The sequence below is a fragment of the Prorops nasuta genome, unplaced genomic scaffold (genome assembly GCF_024137725.1).
Source record: "Prorops nasuta isolate Cenicafe-Biocafe unplaced genomic scaffold, Cenicafe_Pnas_1.2 PNAS00101, whole genome shotgun sequence".
Classification (NCBI taxonomy): Eukaryota; Metazoa; Arthropoda; class Insecta; order Hymenoptera; family Bethylidae; genus Prorops; species Prorops nasuta.
In genome coordinates this window covers 98,448-119,353 of record NW_027116898.1, presented here as the reverse complement: position 1 = coordinate 119,353, position 20,906 = coordinate 98,448, and the positions used below count along the sequence as shown (strand labels likewise).

General features: G+C 40.9%; 1 protein-coding gene across 1 annotated transcript in view; it reads right to left on the bottom strand.

Annotated features, from left to right (window-relative positions):
- Positions 1–3,229: 3,229 nt before the first annotated feature.
- Positions 3,230–20,906, bottom strand: part of LOC136784921 (uncharacterized) — an 88,632-nt gene continuing 70,955 nt past the window's right edge. The window contains exons 3-7 of the mRNA XM_066745876.1: positions 9,718–9,820; positions 9,320–9,342; positions 5,839–5,994; positions 5,147–5,516; positions 3,230–5,028 (exon numbers count right to left, since the gene is read on the bottom strand). Of these exons, the coding sequence (XP_066601973.1) occupies positions 4,638–5,028; positions 5,147–5,516; positions 5,839–5,994; positions 9,320–9,342; positions 9,718–9,820 (1,043 nt within the window). The 3' untranslated portion in view covers positions 3,230–4,637. The remainder of the gene's footprint in view (positions 5,029–5,146; positions 5,517–5,838; positions 5,995–9,319; positions 9,343–9,717; positions 9,821–20,906) is intronic.

Genomic DNA, 20,906 nt, shown 5'->3' with positions numbered 1-20,906 from the left:
AAGATTTGTTTCATTCGTTTTTCTTATGTAGTAATCATTACAGAAAGAGCTTTTACAGTGCGCAGTCAGCACGAATGGAGCAACAGCTAGATAATATTGAGTATCTCTCGCAATTTGTACGAGTTTTCTCTTTATAGAAATGGCTTAACAGCGAAATAAAACTGTTGGTATGTATAAAATACTTGTGTCATTACAAGCACTTTATGACATATTGAAAAGTTTGTTTTAAAATTGGAGCAATTTTATAAAGAGCCGTAGGAAATATTAAAACTATATATATTATACACATTATACTCTCTCACTCTCACTCTCACTCTCTCTCTCTCTCTCTCTCTCTCTCTCTCTCTCTCTTAACAATATTTCACATATTTACGAGTAAATTAAAAATATCCACCACTAGGATTAACAAAACATTAACAATCCACACTGTCTATGACAATGAAATAAATAAATACATAATTATCGTATGGGGGCAATCGGTACGAATAAATTACGGTAATAACCACAGCATTTGTTTTTACACTGTATTTGTTTCTTTATTAAATTGTATATAGAATTAGAGAGATTTGATAAATTAGTGTGTAAACGACGATGATAAGGGGTATGAGGAAAATTGGAGGCGGTATATCATTGATATGGAGAGACGAGTGACAATATGACGGAGAGGGAGAGAAAGTAATTTGCGTTGGGTAAAAAAGAGAAGGGACTATATACGCATATATGCGAAGCGATATAGTTATTGGTATATAGTATAGGATTATAAAGGCCAGGGCAAAAGAATGGAGCCAGCCAGCCGGAGGCAGCGAGATTCGAGACTCGGGCTGCTCGGGGACTACTCGGAGAGAGGTATTTTCGCCGGAGGCGCGGCGCGTCCGGACTTTGGCGTGATGCGTGCGTGTTACGTTGTGCGTTGGAGGTGCGCGGCGCGTTTGCGAGGATAAGGAAAATCAAGGTGAGGTGATGAGGAGCGGTGAGCGCGCCGAGTGGATCGAGTGACTGGAAGGTTGAGGAGGGACCGAGGAGAGATCGCGCGCGAAGGCTTGGTATGATAGAGGGAGGGAGAGAACGCGCGAGAGAGATAGGAAAGGTGGGTGGGATGGGGTGTGGGGTCGCCAACACATATCTCGATATCTCGCAGTTCGATCTCTCGGGCAAGCGCTGCCCGTATATTTACATGTATAATTTATATATCCCGGCACGAACGCACAGCGCCAGCCAAGGATCGAGGGCCCGGCGGAGTCCGTCGCTTTACCGCACATCCCCGTCTCTCTCTCTCTCTCTCTCTCTCTCTCTCTCTGTACCACCATGCCAAGCCCGGCCATTATAACCCAACTTGTGGATCCTTCGATCCTACGAAAGTCTCGTGGATCAAGAAATTCGCGAGAATCCAAGCAGCCTACCAGATTCCCACGATCGGCTACCCCCATCCCCTATCTCTCTCTCTCTCTCTTTCGCTTTTGCTTTCGCTTTCGCTCTTCACGATCGACCTCTATTACGACCAACATATTTCGGGGGGCGCACTATCTTCCATACTCTATTAATATACATAAACCATCATCCTTAATTTTCATTTCAACATGCGAAATAGAACAGCAGTCAACTTTGAAAATATCGAATCTTCTCGAAATTCGTATACGAATATAAATCTCGAAAAGAAGTGCACATCAATATTTTCACTACGTCTCCTATCGAGCATAATGATATATAGATACTGCAATGGAGAGATGCGCGCTCGCATACATACACGCGCACGCACGCACGCACGCACGCACGCACGCACGCACACACACACACACACACACACACACACACGGTACAAGAAAGATCTTTGGTCCGTAGTTGATATACGACATATGTATATGGATACAATAAGTTTCGAAGATAACGTTGGGAAATTGAGCGTGCTGGCGCTTTTTCATCTTGACAATGGTAAAAGATGGAAGAGGTGGTAAAGGATGGTAAAGGGTGCAGGTATAGGCGCGTGGTATGTGTATGAGCTAGAGTAGAAAAGTCGGAAGAGGAAGCACGAGGAACGGTGGTCGCTGTATGGTCGCTCCAAGGGCGAGATAGTCCTTAATTAAGCTCAGGTAGCATATAGCAACGAATTCCATGATAGGCTCTCGTTGGCGTAACACGGCCGCGATAAGGACTCGCCGCGCGTATGTACGAGAGCGAGGGCGGACGATCCGGCACGCGGTTAGCACGGTCTCTTCCCGTGGGATTTTTTTTTCGGCTAAATAATGCGGCATCGAGAGAAGAGTCAAACGGCTCCCCTCCCTCCTCTCCCCCATTGTGACCGTAGGGCCGCAATTAATTATTGCGTGCCCACGTGGGAGCGCATTGTTGCACTGCACGAAGCAATAACCCGCAGTCCAGGAATTGGCAGTGAAAACTCATTATCCGACTTGAATGGGACGGCGGAGAAAATTACTCCAAATTAGACGATCAAATTCAATTGTAAGAGCTAAGTATCGCGCAAATCTCAGCAATGGAGCGGTATCGTATTGTATAGTTGCATCGCGGGAGTGGGGACGGGACGGGACTCGGGTAGGGCGGATCAAATCGACGCCCAAGCTCTCCGATCGAATCCTTTCTCATACAGCGCGTTTAATGTTTAATCGGTAAAAATTAAATTCGTTTAAAAAAAAAAAAAAAGAGAAAGAAAATATTGTATGCTCTTTGGGAAGAGTATATATATATATATATATACGTAATCAAATCGAGCGCCGATATCGGATCGGGAATTGAGTTATCTATTCGCCAAAGATCGCTAAATTGTTAAATTGCCAAAAGACGATCGACGGCGCGCGGCTTGCTGGAATTATTTATTGACACTATGTTCGACGAGGAGTGCAATTTTGTAATTCCGAGACACCCCGTAGGTATATACGTGAAAACGAGGGATCATTTGCAGGGTATATGATGACGCGAGGGGGGCGATATGTTAAGAGGAGATTGAGGCACGGTGTTCGGTTAAAACGTAAAAGTGATGCCGGATGTAGCCGCAGGCACTGACTGGGAGCCCTCCACGTCAAATTACAAAACACCTGTTCCTCCAAACAACTTCATTCCATTCGTTACGTGCGCTCACATTGCGGAATAATCTTTTTACGACTGCACGACTGGTGTGCTTGCGCGATAGGAGATTCGGGCGATTAGATGTGGACGAGAGAGAGAGAGAGAGAGAGAGAGAGAGAGAGAGGGGGGGGGGAGGGGAGCGAGTACGGCGAAAGAGAGTAAGCAGCGCGATATCGTTTCGGCACACGCATCAAAGCGAGTAGTATATATATATATATACATAACGTTAATATAAGAACAATGCTACTTGTACATGCTGCGCACTCCCCTTGCCGATTCGCCACACACATATCCCTTTTCCCCTTAATCAGCAGAATTTTAATAACAAGACCAAAAATTATTATATACTGATAAACATATAGTATACATGTGTGTAAGAAACATTAAAGCAAATTACGCATATTCTCTTGTTTGAATACCGCTCGCGAATCTCCCAACAAACTAATCCTCGCTCTAAATGCTATATAACATGTTGCAGTTGGTGAATATAATAATAATGTACGTCATTGAACAAAAGTGCAGTCTCAATATAGAAAATTATTGAAAGATCGAGTCTATCCTTTGCAAGGCCAATGGAAAATCAACTATATATTTCTGCTTGAATTTCATAATCAAAAGCTAGAATTTCAATAACCGCGGCGTGGATGAACCGCGCAAAGGATAAACGTGTCGTTAATAGTTACGTTTGTAGTTTGTATTCACTAATGGCAAGTTTATGACTTTGGTAATTTGTCTGAGGAACAGCTCAACTTTATTTAATCGTCGTTGTCTTTTTCTTTCATTCTCTTATTTCAAGTTGCGACACATTAGTCGCGTCTCAGGCATTTTGCGAATATAATATAAGAGTAAGAGGATTGGGAAGTTTACGTGGCGAAACGCTGCATTTATGTGCCACTTGATTCATTTCCAACGCGACACGTCGCACGGCACGGTTGACAGTGTTTCGTTGTGCGTGGACGCAGGACACACTCTTATTAGTCAGGAACAATTAATGACGCGGTAGCATTTGAAAGGAAGAGGAGGAAGGGAAGGGAGAATAGATCGCGGAAACGCGCGCGTCGAATAGACGGATCGTTGACTGGTCCTCGCGTGGCGTGTGCTTTTCCTTTTGGCCATGCAGAGGAGGGCAGGCAGGATAAAAAGACGAGTGGCATATTGATGGGAGTGCGCGCGCGCACTCACACACACACACACACGCATACACACAGAGACACCAAAACGTAAGATTTCTTTGGGAAGAAACTGGGGAATTCCTAAAGGCAGCAGCGCGGCGCAGGCTATACAAGTGCCATGCTTCTTTCTCGCACATGCACCTATCGTTACATTCCACGCACTGGCACCGGCACCGGCACCGGCATCGGCAACAGAACTCGAATTCCTATCTCGATCTGTTGCTCCTGCAGACCAGAATTCTCCTCCTCTTACACCCGCCTCTCTAATGCTCCTCTAGTTCCTCCAGTATATATATATATATATATATATATATGCGCATCCACTGCAGGACACACGAGAAGCAATTATTATACACAGCGAGGGGAGGGATCTGGACGTTTCGTCGCTCAAATATAATCCGACGGTACGGAAGTTTCGTTGATAGCGGCTAATCTGTACTGTGGCGGTGCTTCCATAGTCTGTTGAGCAAGATGATGATTGGCCGTCGGCGTTGCTGACACTGGCAATTGCTGATTCGCGGAATTGGAACTAAGATCGCTATAATAGGCGCTACTTGGTGCGCTGCTGAGCGTTGGTCCGTCTGGCTCAGCATCGCTACCGGTGTACGCTGTATTTTGATAAGATGGGTGTTCACCATTCCTGCTACCGACTCTCAGCTCCTCTCGATGATTGTGATTATGATGATGATGATGGTGGTGGTGATGGTGATGTAGCTGACCAGGCGGCACCGGAGTTTGAGGTCCGTTCTCGTACATCTCGTAATCCGGCTCTTGTAACCTGAGGAGATGGGGTCGAGAGAATATATGTATATATTGTGCATCTAGTATGTATTCGTATACATATATATATAAGTATCTGTAAAGAGGGAGAGGGAGAGAAGGAGAGAGATGCGAACCTTTTACTGTGTCGTGTTCGTAGAGTGTCCCTCTGCAGGGACAAGTCGTCGGTACTGCCTCCATAATGACGGTGGAGCCTGGCAGTGTCCAATTCGTGGTAGTCGTCCTCCTGTCCACCGGAAGTCGTACCGTACGTCGAGCTTCCTCTTTCTCCAACCGCTCTCATTTGCAGTTGAAGATCGCTGGCGTAGCTCGCGGCTTGAGAGTCCAATTCCGCGTAGAGCGCCTCGTCGGTCTGCATGTGGGTGTAATGATTCTCAACCGGCAGATTCATCGAGCGTCGGTGCTGAGGAAGAGAGAGAGGGGTCGTCACGACACCTGGTGTACCTCCACCTCGTCGGGAGCCCAACCACGACCATACGTTGTGCCCTAAAAATCGTCCCTCCTAATTAATCGTAACTGCATATTTAAATATATCATTCGCCATACCTAATACTTATATATATATATATATATATATATAGGTATTCATGCACACACACATTTATCGCTTTAAAATTGATTTATCTCAGCAGTGATGCTTTTACGGATGTTATATAGTATATATATATAGGCTTCTTTTCTACTTGGTTAGCATCAAGAATACGTGTGGTTAAAATTAAAATCATCGCATTGCTCTGCTACACCCTGTATATATTTTTCTTTTTACCCATTAATTAAAAATTATATAATGAAGAGCTTATAATTATACCGGGACTCGGAGCCACATCGTGGTACGGTGGTAGCTTATCGAGCTCCAGGGGCGGTCGATCCGGTATAACGGAGACTCCTCCTCCAGGTCCAACCCCAGATCCATGGCCTCCTTCGGGAACATTGGCATCGTCCACGCCAACGCTGCAACAGTTCGCTGGAAATGAAACAAACCAAAAGTCATTTTCAGCCTGAATTGCACCTCGCGGAAAATACGTTAATTATTTTGGACGCGTCATTTGGTCCCCGCTATATAGCTCTGCTTATATATATATATATATATATATATGAAAAAAAGGCCTGCTTTCTATACGGCCTCTCATTGTGCCCATGTCATCGCGCCATCACAGTCTCGAAGAGACGGTTGTAATGGGGGATAGAGAGAGAGAGCGAAAGGGATCGAGGGAGGAGAGCCCTGGAGAAAAATTAAACCCGAAATTCATAGATCAGAAGGACCGATGCGACGTCTTGCGGTAACTAGTAGGCATGAGAATGTCGGTGGAAAAAAAAGAAAGAAAGGGAAGGAAAGGAAAGAAAAGAAAAGAAAAGAGGAATTATGGGAACATCTCGTGAGTCTTCTCGTATATATAGGGCACCCTACCATATATAAAACCTTACGTGCATAGTACGAAATGTATTGGAACGCACGGGGCTGGAAATATAAGCGCAGGAAGCAGAGAAGTTGACCTTTGTCGACTGTGAAATTTTTCTCAATTTACCTGCTGATGTACTTCCAGACAAGCCGGGCCCCCGGCCAGCTTCTCTCCGATCAAACTTATAAAGCGTTACTCGTCGCCAGAAAAGAATTTTCCAAGATAGAGAAAGTGTGTGTGAGGATGATCGGAGAATCGCAACGATAAAGGATTAATCATTTTTGACCATAACGAAATGTACACACGTGATGTTAACATTAAGTATCGAGAATAGTATATAGTACAACGATTACTCCCGTGAGTCAATTTAATCGTATATATATATATATATATTATTTTTGTCGCAACAGAGTCGCGCAAACTCGATCCACGTAACGCGGCCGCTTATCCCGTGCTGACATATAAGCGCCGATGATTTAACATTCGACTATGCATTGCTAATTATCTTATTACACTTTTTGATTTATTCACTCGATTGATACAATTTGATATGATTCAACGACCACCAGTCGATACAGCGTAAATAATCAAATCACTAAACTATATAATCGTGTATGAGATAATTATGCAGGCTGTACGCTACTATATTATCAGAATTTTGGTGTAATTTTAAAAATGTATTTTATCTTAAATATTTTGTAGAGAAGGGACATTTGCAGAGAATATGCATATGGATTAGCGATATTTAGAGTCAATAATGGCCATTGGTGTATGTAGAAGCTGTTATCTATAGTTTATAAATTATGAAACGTTTCTATAGAATAAGCGGTAGGAGGTGAAGGTAAAGGTAGGGCTACAGAGGAATTAACTGTAGATTAAAAGAGATACGACGAGCTAATCCTTTCGCGTTAAAGCAATCGTCGCTTAATTCTCACTGTCACTTAATGATATTCCTTTTTTTCACCATGCACGTATATTCCGAACGATAAATTATAGCTTGGCCAATCCTTTTTTTCTCTTTGCATCAGTCTCTTCATTACAAATAATAATTAACATAAAGTCGAAAAAGTATAGGAATAATTCACCAGTGTCCAACAACATATTACACTAATCGAAGGAATCGTACGCCATCCGCGGCATGTACTAAAGTAATCAAAGTGCGTAGTGGTGAAAAGTGGATTTAGCTGGAGGAAAATTTTGATTGGGGAGGGGGGGGGGGGGGTTGTTGAGACTTTTGAGTGGCGAGAGGGAGAAAAATGTTGGATTATATGTATATATACGTGTGCATGCGCATGTGGTTACACACACATATATGCACATAGGCGTACGTAGATCGATATATAGGAAGAGAGCAGTGCATGGCCCGGAGGTTCGACGGAACGTCCAGTGTTGGATAATTAATTTGCGGTTGAGGCTGTCGATCGTTTCAAGTTATATACATATATAGGGCTAATGCTCTTGAGGTCCCTTCCCCACTATACATAGAAATATCTTATATATTGGTTCCGCGCCGTAGGAATGAGCCACCTCCAGGCGATCGAAGGGCTCTCGTCGATCCTATCGTACCGCGTGCTGATTTTAAATCGGAAAGTTAATTAGACGCGTTTCACTGTCCTTCGTGTGCCTTCTCCTTCCTATATATACCTATATACATATATATGTATACCTCATCGTGCCTCACTCGAACGAGATAACCACAGGTCCGAGGCTTTCGTGCAATGCAACAGTTCTCTCGCGCGCGACCTGCCTGCTTTCATTATGCCAACTAATTAAACTCCAATCGACGCTGACACTTGACTCTCATCGTCGTGAAATTGTGTCTATAGGTATGCAAGCGCGGTCAAGCGTGTGTATATACACATGAGAGCTAAGAGGAGGACTGTAGCGATTTCTTCTTATAGCCTCTGTATGTATAGGTATATATATATATATATATATATATGGCGGGATTGTTTGCAGATTGTGTGTAGCGTAGCCACTTATACACGTATATATGGCTCATCGAACCCAGCACATCTGCGCGGATGCTAAACGAAGCGTGTTTCATGACTCGAACTCGCGTCACGTTTCACGATTCGAGATCGCCTTCGCCGCCTCTTGCCTATATATATATATATATATATATATGTATGTATATATATGCCGTCGATTAAAATTTCTAGCTGCTTTTTATACACGCGCTTCCATCTAAAATACTCTACTTCCCTTAGCTCCTCTCCATCATTGAGACACAATGCGGCGCGGTCTGAAATACTTTTGACGCTCCAACTATAAAAATCATTACGTACGTTGCCTGCCACAAGATTGAAGAACGAAATAATTGTCACTCGATAAATAACTGCAGGCAATTTTCTGAATGATTAAATAAGTTTTTATCAGCTTAATTCTTTATGGAACTTTGTACTGTGACATACCTATTGACAATTTAAAACTTGCAAAGGCTGGAAAAGAAAGAGTGAATTGCAGGTGTCGAGGGGGGCACGATTTATGCATGCAGCAAGTACATACGAGGACGGTTCGAATGATTCAGTGTGGCCGGGTAGAAGTTATAAATAGAATACCTAGACTGACAATAGAGATGAATGGTTCAAGGTGTGGCCTATAGTGTCCCGCCCTCGGTAGGGGATTGGAGTAATTGGGAATCGTTCGGAATTTTTGTAAGAGCTATAGGGCCAGCAGGCTTATGTCTTATTCTTAATTCGACATAATTTGAGCTATAGGCCTCGATACAGTCAATGAAAGTGATCCTTCCTTTCGAATTAATCTCATTTCTCTGAGCCAACTTTGTCCAAGTTTTCCAAAAGAATAAATAACCGAGATCGAAAAGCACTGCACCCGTGAAAGCCCTTTGAGATAATGCTCTAATTATGGAATGAATAATCCTCTTACCTCTGCCACCAGCGCTCTTCATTCTGTAAGAAAAATAACAATTTTTTAATACAACTTTTCTAATGAAAATGTATATACAAATGAATTCTTTTCTATATCGAATTTACAATAACGAATGGGCAAGGTGATAGGTTGTACGGTTCAGGCTATATATATTTTATTTCAAAGATAATTAAGCCCATCTTTTAGAACTCTCCAGTCACAGTGACGAAATAATTTTTCATCCTATCACCTCGCGCCTACAAATTTAACCATAGATTGAAAGAGAGAAAACTGCTATGTGCGTATATATGTATATATATATATATCGTACTATCAAAATCAGATTCATCAAGGTCCAATTCATCGTGATTTGGTTCTTTTGTATAATAAACACTTGATAAGAAAAATATACGAACCTCCTGCAGTGTAAGAGCGTTACCATGATGACTGCTCCAATACCGGCCGAGACTAAGGAAACTATCACTAGAGTGAGGACCCAACCGAGTTCACCGGGTGCTTCTGAAACATGAAGTAAAGCTTGGGTGAAAAGATGGGAAAAAAAGCACATGTATACACTCAGAAAAAAGGAAAAACAAAATATATATATATATATATATAGCATATTCATCAAGAGATTTATCATTATATTACGTCGAGCGTGATTGGATTGGTTGAAACATATACGAGGGTCCTGCAGGCAATCGTTGCATAAAAATGTAATATAAGCTGGACATTGAGGAGTAAGACTTTTACGGCATAATTGGCTCGCTGTCAATTGTATGGTTTCCGCGCAGCGGGATGCCGTAATATAAGATTATTACGCGCGTTCCTCGGGATTACTTTTGCCCTGCAAGCCCGAATGATATCCGGCCGTGTCCTCTTGGGTTCGCTCATTTGGTGGATATTTTTATATTGTCCCATGTCGGGATTTCAGGCGGATTCGTTTGGCCCGGACACACGCACGCCCGTACATATATAAAGGGAGCTTATAAGGAGGGTGGATGGGGTACATGCATGGTGAATGTGTACGGCGTACAGTACGCTCGTTTGGTCAGAAACGCTGCCGGGCAACCTAATTAAGAGAATCGCGGTGCGAGGTTACAACTGGCGCATGACTACTGGCCACGTGATCGGTTCGTTTTTCGCAGATGCCTGCCGCACATTATTGTCGAGGCGCATCTCCGATAGCACAGCGTTTCGATTTCCGATGGATCATCGGTGAATGCGCTCCGCAGTAGCTTATTTTAATTCTCCTCGCCGACGCTTCTTTATCTCGATGCCATGATATTCCTATTATATATATATATATATATATAATAGTGGGAAAGGTCGATAGTTTGCTGAAAATCTTGACAGCAAGTTGCAGTTGATTGGTTTCTCTGGAGTTGGAACGAAGAAGGTTTCGGATGAATTTTTGAGAGACTATACGCGCGCGTTGAGCGCTCCAGCACCGCGGCACCGGCAACGTCAGCCGTATATAATAACGGTTCTATAGCGTTTCTTTATTCTATTGGACAATAAGTTATCCCAGCGTACATAGAGCTGCTGATGAAACTTGCCGTGAAGAGGCTTGCGTGTAGATCATGCACAAGATGTGCATTGTATATGTATATATTTGGAACTTTTCCGTCGAGCGAGCATCAATCGTGCAGCTTGGAAAAGTTTATTGCGTATAACCGATTAGTAGCTGAGAATAAATTGTGCAAGATGAAGTAGCATGCAGAGGAGCTATATATACTATACTATACATATATAAGAGGAGTAGAATGCCGCTCAAGTATAAATTGCTTCCATTATCGCGCCGCGTACGCAGCGAGAGAAGTGGCAGAATTTTCGTTAATTCAGCATTGCTCGTTTAATTCCGTCCGAGACGGTGCTGCAGCGAGTGCATGCACCTCATTTACCAACATTGTATAATTGCACGGCGCCAAGTCCCGCGCATCGACTTTAAAGCCTTATAAAGGATACACCGCTACTATTTACCCGACAACTATTTAACAATCCTGGCTAAGAATCAAACGAGCGAACAACGCTTTAACTCGATATCTCGAATATCCTGTATCGGTCCGTCCGTGTGCATTCCACCATATACTTTTCGCTTTTCGCCAACTGGAATTTCCCCGTGCAAATTTTTATTTCGTGAAAGAGACTCGAGAGATTCCAAGCAATACTCCACTGGATAGTGTTCATGATGTGAAAGTTATGTCAGTACACATATTATGCTCTTTAGTATAATATTTATATGTATAATTTTTTTGGGTATCGAATAGAGAGAGAGAGAGAGATGCGTGTAAAAATTGTTAAACAATTGATATAATATAATAGAAATAACGTCAGGATCCGAGGGACTTGAGAATATTTCTTGGCTATATATAATATAGAAAAAGAAAAAACAGTTATAGCTCAAACGTATATAAAGTTTATTCTTGAAATAGAGGAGAGTTATATATATATAGTATAGTGTACAACGGGGGGTATTTCTTTTGATATTAAATATGAAAAGATATTGTGTCAAAAAAATGATCAAGATAAGACAGAGAGGTTCGGATGAGGCAAAGGTGAGAAAATTGATCCGATGATAGGAAATAGGAATGATCGACAGTTTTAGGTGCATGGTGAACGTATATACGCGTAAGGTATTTCGTGTAATCCGTACATACAAGTTGAGAGAGAGAGAGAGAGAGACCGGTGAATCCAATCTCGAGTCTACTTCAAGAGATCGAAATATCTCGATATAGGGCATAGGTTACGTACATTATTATTATTGCTATAGAGGAAGCGAGTAGCACGTTGAATGGCCGAATTAACGTACGGCACGGCACCATTTCTTACTCCTGCTTATTTTACGTAGAAGCTAGTCTCATTAACCGTGTTTAGAGCCTATCGCATTATCATATAATACGCTAATCCTGCTATAAAATCCCATGGGATACGCGCGTTCTCCAGTAAATTGCATTTAATATTCCTGTGGAAAGTTGGCATAGTCCGTGCTTTTCGTTCGCACATTCACCGAGCCTATACTATATAAACTGCGTAATACCTACATACCCTAATTATATTTCCAAGTTTAATCTCACTTGGGATATCTGCATGATCATTTCACAACGATTTTGAAATTTCTTCGACATTTGCGCCGCATCTGGCAGACTTTTACAATGAACGCGTTAGAAGGAACATTAGCATGTAAAAGTTTTATCTTCTCTGGAATTATGCTCTTGACGTATACATATATATATATATATATATATGTATGTATATGTATGTACGTTATTCTTTTTTCAAATTTCAACTGACGGCACACCAAGCTGTGCCAATCATTTTCGTCGCAGCTCCATATATGTGCAGTATATCGTACACGAGACGACAGGGATAGGGATAGGGAAGGTAGACTTGTATATATATGCGGAAAGGAGGAAGAGTGAAAAAAGAAAGGTGCGCGTCACAAGTGGCGTCGCGGTCAACGTCACGCTCCATCTTGACGCGAACATTAACTGCGTACGCGAGGAGAAATGGCTGATAACACACACACACACCTCTTACCGGAGGGTTATCAATCATCCCTCGCCTGCAAGATTGGCCACCTATAGGCTAATTTCTCTTGAATTCCAAACACGCCGTAGACAGCAGACCACACGTCCTCTTGTACCTTGCGTGCATGCATGCATGTATAAAGCTGTTATCCTGATAAAGGCGCGCTCGACTCTGCACTTGTCTATGTAAATATATATGCCAATCTCATCTTATATGTATATACGCGTGTGTAAATATAAACAAGTCTGTTCTGCACTTGCACAAAACTTTCGGAGAATCATACGACATGTATGCGCATCGGACGGTTTATTAACACACTTAAGATTAGAAAGAAATCTATTACTGCAGGTTGTGAATTGCAGTGGTATTTCCATCCATGCCGATTCACCGTGGCGTGAATATCGGTAGATATATGTATACATGTTATATCTTTGCACTGCTTTCGAGCGCATGCCTGCAGTATAGCTGCGTTATTTCTCCTACAACTATATAGAAGAAGCAACAGGTTGCTGCTTCCGCGAGACGGAGGGAGGGCATATTTATCAAACGCGAGGCTACATGCATGTAGGTATATATGTATGTATATATATATGGTGCGTTCGAACACACAGCTCTTTGCTCTTCATTCACGGATTATGCATTTTACTTGTTGCCAAATATATATGGACTTTATTCTCAACGACCATGCACGTACGATGCATGAGATTTGCTCAATTACAACGAAATAAATATATTAAAGTATATCAGAAAGTGGATGCCGATAATATCGAGAGTAATTGTGCAAAAAGGAAGAAGGGCGAATCGTTAAAAATCCATGGTTCTTTTCAATAATCGCGCGATACAATGTTCCGTGCATGAAATTAAAAGAGAGTCGCATAGGAACCGTAACGATCGAAATAAGCTATAGAAATTTAGCCGATTGCGATTGGCGAGAATGATGATTACTCCCAACGTGTTCTTCCATATAGACTGCGTGCATTCAACTTTCAATCGTATAGAGATGCGATCGCGTTATCGACGATCGATTTTGCAGGAGCGAGCAGCGCTTTCTTCTTATATACATTAGCCCCAATAAGTAATTTATATATACGCTTTTGCCTTTGTATATATTTTTCATCGATCAGCGTTTGTCGATCGTCCTGCAGCCAGCCATCTATGCTTTTGCGGATTGCACGCCAAGTTGACAGTATACACAATATACATATACCTGTACCGAGAAAACATTGCTTTTTCCTTTTTCACATTATTTGCAGAGATACCTCAAGGCTCGTATTTCTGCCGCGTGCAATGGCACGGCGCGGCGCCGCGCAGCTCAAACTAAAGGGAAAGCCTTATATTAAAATCCCCATACAACTTCCGCACATACTATAACATTCGCTCCATCTAGAATAATTCTATATGCTACCTCGAACCTCGAGACTCGAGCGCTGCAGAGTGCAGACACGTCTCCGAATACCTCGGGGCCCTAAATATTACTGCGATTATTACGTTCATTGAGCAAAAAATGTACTCTTATACTTTTCCTGATAAATATAACGACTGATTGTGAAGGAGGAAAAAAGGATTGTTCATATCGAAGAGTATATAACTTCATCCACACTAAAACTCTTTGATAACAAATATAAATATTTATAAAGATGAGGTATATATCATAATGGGGATATGTATATATACTGCGATATATATTTATTGGGATAAAAAAATGTTATTGTTTGATACGGGCTAAGATAGAGGGGGAGGAGGTCCCAACTTTATCTATCACTATTCCCCGACGGAGAGTCGGAGCTTGTTAACATCACTGCGGCTGGTCCACCTTATTATCTTTCCAAGTTTATGCGCGTAGAGCACATGTGTATATGTGCTTTTCGCGTACCAACTGCAGCTCGCCACGATACTCATCCCTCTGCTCGGTGCTCCCATTTCCTATAGTATACACGGCGCGGGGGGTTGAGGCATAGATTTTAATACTCCCTTTGTGCAGGGATATTGCGATATTACGAGGATAGCTTTGGAAATTCTTGATGGAAAGTATACACACCTGTGCGATTTGGAATGTATTTTCATCCGTAGCTGCACGATGCAATGCGAAAGCATGACCTGCAATAAACTGGTCGGTGGCGTGGTCGGTGCAGCAGCGCGGTTATACCTCGCACGGCGATAATCCAAATGAGCGCCCGCGCCGCCATGTGCTAAAATTGACTATAGGACGAAACCCCATCAAGACGGCTAGTGGGTTATTTGCTATAAGCCAATAAGCGCATTGTCCGAATTGCACGCGAAGCTGTACAAGGTTCGTTCACGATTTTATCGCGAGCAACACAATGCAAGCAGGAAACCTGCGAAAATATTTATTACTCTGCGGTGAGAGCACGAACCGTTAGCTGCCCGTTGGATTCGTTCTAGGGCTGGAGAGATACCGGCCTCTACTCGCGGTGGAACAAAGAAAAAAGCAAATTTTCAAGCACAACCGCGCAGTTACTATATACATCTATAGACTCGCCGTAATTATACTAAACTAAATGCAAGAGAAAAAAGGAGCACATGCATTCAAATTAATTTATTATTTTTCAAATATATAGGTAAACTCGTAAAAGATATACATATACCTACTCCTTCCAATTGATGCATGCGTGGACAGAATATTTTAATTAGGTCCTCGCGAGACTGCGAACCACTTATTTCGACGTGTGGATCAAACAAAACTGGTAAAATATATATATATATATATATATATATATATATAGAGGCGGAAAAGAGTTGCGCGAGTGTGAGAAAGAGGTGATATAGGGGCTCGTGCAAAGTCGTAGAAAAAAAGGACGCGTTGAGGCACCGAAAAGCGGCGCCCCGTCTTAAGGCAGGGGGTCTTATCTCGAGAGGTACATACTTACGTGCTACGCGCCTTTTCAAATTGCTTCTACACGTGTTTACGCCACCCTCGTCGTCCTTCTCCTCCTCCTCCTCCTCCTCCTCCTCCTCCTCCTCCTTGCCACGCAATAAAGCTTCGCACGCTTGTATATTCACGCGAAAACTACATGTAAGCACGTAACTCGTTTGTTTCACCTATAGGAATATTTATTATTTTTACAGATTACGCCGTTTTTGAAAGCAGCCAGCCATTAGCGATTATTGTAAAGAGATAGGCTGACTAGAGCCAATTAAATTGAGAGAATCATTTCTGCTTGAGCTCACACCTATATATATATATATATATATTATATTTAGGACTGTAAAGTACAGTCCTATCGTAATTATTTGCTTAGTTACGACGCTAAACGAATGGACAAAGTGGAAAATGGCTTTGGTGTCGATGCGTAAAATTTGCTGGTATATCATACTATATATATACCTACTCGCGCATATGTATCATGAACATACTCGTAAATTGCTTTGATTTTCTAGTGTGCGAACTAGTATGAAGGAAACAGGTGAAAATATGTATTTGGCACGGTTCATTCGAGGAGGAGAGCCAAGTCGCTGCGTGAAATTGGTCCATGCATTAAAATGCCTAATTACGAGGACTTGTCATTACGGTGCTCAAGTTGCTAGCATTACTCGCGTTTCGCCCGTTGCAGCGTTGCCCATCGGCGTGTGTATGTGCGCTTCCCTCTACTCCACCGCTCCTTTTACCAAACCTTCTATCAGCCAATTAAAGATTTGCCGTAATTAGTTACGTACTACCCCGACAATAAACCTTCGCCATAACTCGTAATCTTTTTGTCCCCTGATCCAAGCTACTTGCGTCTTTTTACCTTCTCCTTATACGAACCGGGCCATTCGATTTCTACCGCAACATTGGTATCGTTTGAAACAAACAATATAATAATAAATAAAAAAAGGGCTCTTCGATTCAAGATTTACATAATGCCCACATGAAAATTTTGTGAAATAACTGTACCGTTCTAGTGTTAGGTATTTATTTGGGAGTAATAAGGGGAAATAATTGAAGTATAAATAAAAATCCACAAAAAAACAAGCTTCTTTTGTAGAATTTCACTCATTTCTTTAATTGGAATATTTTATTTTACTATGTACTTGCCGTCTTTTTTGTACAAGCGAAGCTTGTTTTTTGTGGGATAACTATTACAGGAATGTGTTACTTTCAATTTGAAGGACTGGAGCTAAGTCAAATTTATTTTTGTTTTTAAATTTTATCTGTTTATTGACAATTTCTCTACCTATATTTTATCAAAGACAATGATTTCCCAGTTTGTTTGACATATTTATGGACATGCTAATTATTAGTCTCAAAATGAAAGTGGCAAAATTAAAAGTGGTGGATCCAACATGGTGGGGCGTGATTTGAAAAAAATATACAAAAACTATACGAAAAATAGAGTTAAAATTTGATTGATAAAATTACACACAATCCCAGCATAACATATAATCACATTGTATTTTAATGTATTCGGAAAATAAAGAAAATCACACAACATAATGTATAACCTCAATAAATATATCCACACAATAAACTGCGATAATTGACAGAGACGACGATATATCGACTTAGATTAAGAGGACGCACGCGCGTATATACATAGATACGTTATTGGCAGGGCTATGAAAATGACGTCATTTTTGCCTTAGCGATTAAGTTCAGAGACGAAGACAGCCACCAGAAATTGCAGGAGAATATGAAGGGGAAGAATCTTATTTTTGACATAATCGTACATAGAAACGGGTATGTGAGATCTCTGGATTGCGTGGGTCGCTTTTCACGTTCTACGTTTCATTTGAAAGGATTTTTAAACCCTATTTAAGAGACGCTTCGCTTAAATCATGATAATGTATCATTCACGGGAAAGAAGAATGGGCCTGAAAATTGGAACGGCCAAACTTGCCGTATAGTAGTTGCACGGTAGAGCGTTCGGCGGTATGTATATACTTACCGTGTCTCTTGATTAAATTAATGATAGTATACTTTGATGAAGTTCTAACGAATAAATATAACTACACGTATAATAAAAAGCTTAAATTATCAATTAAGGAATAATTTTTTAATGCGCGCGTGGTTCTTTGATGGGAGAGAGAGAGAGAGAGAGAGAGAGAGAGAGAGAGGGAGAGCAGTCGTTTAAACGCAATAAACTTTAATTATATCTGTGTTTGGTAAAGCCATGGCTGATTAACGAGCATAAAAATTGCAGGAGAAAAGAGAAATTATTGGAGGCTCCCCGTTATGCGACGTAAAGCGAAGATTCAACAAAGTATAGGTAGATATATATATATGAGCATATCACATACAGAGCAGGGAAAGAGTGGATGATCATAATAAAGAAAGGTTGTGATGCTGCGATGAGCGTCGAGTCGATCAATCAAATTACCTGCAGAGGTAAACTAATTTCATCAGTTGCAAGGATTTTGCCAGGATGCCGTAATCAGCGTGGAACATCTATTGTCATTAATCATTTGACGGCTTTAAAGTATACATGTAGTACGTGTTATATATGTATATGTTTGTATGCGTGTATGGGACCATCAGGGGGAGGGGGGAGTCGACTTCTCAATAGGCCGAATTCGTTGCTCGTCCTTAGTGCGTAAAACGCGACCTACAGCTTTCACCCGTGTCTTTTCATTAAAGCTGAAAACTACGTCAATTCGCGTCGCAGAGAAATTGTATGCACGATAGCCTCGAGGAATTTCGCACATTACGAATGCCTCTCATTTACAATCATACTGAGAGCCATCTGAAAAGACGAGCAATCTGCAGGGTACTAGCAGGATTCAGTATCGAATAACGCGTATATATTCTTTTTTCTTCTTCTTCCCTTCTTTCATGCCACAACTGCGATAATCATGATAGACGTATAGTATATATATATATATACATTGGAGAAATCAATAGAGAGATCTTTTGCTTGCGACTATACACACACATATAATTAATTATAACGAGGTTTGTGCTTCCCCTTTCTTCTTCGCAGTAGATGAACGTACGGGGGAGACGTTTTACGAAATGATGAGCAAAACGTATAAACTGGTACGATTAAATCACTGTTATAATATTCCATGAAAGATTATAATAGAATTAAGCGATAATTCATTTAGGCTTAATCCCGAGATTTTAATGATCGAATTTCAACAATTATCCAAAGTAGAGATTTCAAGGTCTGCAGTTAGAGTTGCTCACAATTAGTGCTTATTATTGATCTTATATATATACGTATAACTGTAAGATATAAAACCAAAGGCTTTAATATATAGGATTACTGATCAATCATGCACACACATCGATGAGCACAAATAGATCAGATGAACTTGGCGCCAGAGACGCCTGCCTATATGCCATACTGCACATATATATATATATATATATGTATATACATATAGTGTTTGGATTTAACTCTCAGCACGTTTTCCTCCTTCGTATACGTTTAAATATCATTAAGCGTTCATTAGCGCGAGTGCATTCGACTCTCTTCTTCGCAAGCTCAACTGTTCCTTCAAAGAAAAGTACAGTTATTGAAAATCTTTAATAATCTTTACGGTATGCGCCTAGGGGTGACAATAATTGACTGAGAGAGAGAGAGAGAGGCTCGTGTGTTTCAGAACGTTGCTAAAAAAAGAAGTAAATCATTAAATGTGTTTTAAAGCATCGTGTCGATCAAGTATGCAATAAATTGATATACGTATATACTACATGACTTAAATGACTAACGAGCCTCATCGATGATGGTTAATCTGACTCGTATATATCGCAGTACTCCATAAATCCCCGTACTCTCTTTTCTTCTATAACTCTTTCTAGATGGTCCTCTACTGCGTCGTATTCTTCATTTTAATGACACAATTCACGCGAAGAAAAAGCAATAAAGTATAGGGAATCGCGCGCAGCCACAGAGACATAGACTAAATGAGAGAATGATGGAATATTTAAATCTCCACTCTGCACCGACGACATACTATGTATACTTTGCTGCAGTATCTCAATTAAAAACACTATTAAATTGTTTTTCTGCACTTCATCTTCTGGTTAAAATAAGCACCTCTTTAAACTGTACAACTGCTGACACGCGACAATTTGTTCACATCTTCTTGCAGTCCCGATGGGTTTTCTTCCATAATGAATATATAGCACATACCATGTATAACGTACTCTGAAGAATAGTATAGGTATATAGCAGGCGCAACAGAGATACGGCTGGTCGCTGTGGTTTCGTTTTTACCATTTTATATGTATATATATAAAACATTTCTCGCTTACGCCTTTAGATGTCTATCTTTTGTCTTATATTTCACTGAAGAGATCGAGTCAATGTACGTGCAAGCAGAAGATCAGATTTCTGATTTCAAGCAATTAAGAGATTTAATCATGCAATATAATGATTGATCGAATACGTGTATAATATACATAGAATCATAAGCAGTACCGAAGATTAATTCTTTGAATAATTTTCACCTTTTTCAGTGGACTGAACGCATGTCGATGTTTAATTATCAAAAGAAGTGCGTTCGGACTGTCAGCCGCGCGCGCGCCATCAAATTCATCTTTCTACTTGGACATGTGCAGCTCCGCTCTGCATTCTCGTACTTGAATTATATTAGTCCAAATGCATGCTGATTTAAACGATACCCTCGGAACCGTTTATCGACCTATAACAATGAGAGTGTTGATGCTGCACTTTTATTTCTCATGTTTATGTAATTAGGTGATTGGTTCTTTGAATTGCCATATCTATTGCACCTGGAAATATATTTTCGACCAGGTTATCCCGGTAGAGAGAGAGAGAGAGAGCTACCTTTGCAGATAATATATCGATGCTTATTTCGATCGGGAATCTTTCGTTGATAAACAACCTTGCAGATTCTTTCAATTAATTAGAATGAATCAGCAAAGTTGCTATTAAGTACTACTAAACATTATTCGGCACAAGCAAAATGATATAATAAACTATTCGATGTATTATATATGGAATATTTTGATTATAAGCTTTTCTATTTTTCAAAAGCAATATTTGCTTATATTTTTGTTGAAAATTATAACACCCCCTCGTACGAGAAGCAGTACGTAATAATTTTAATCTTTTTTCTCCTGAAATAACTATCGTAATTCATTTGCACAGAACTCTTAGGCCGAACA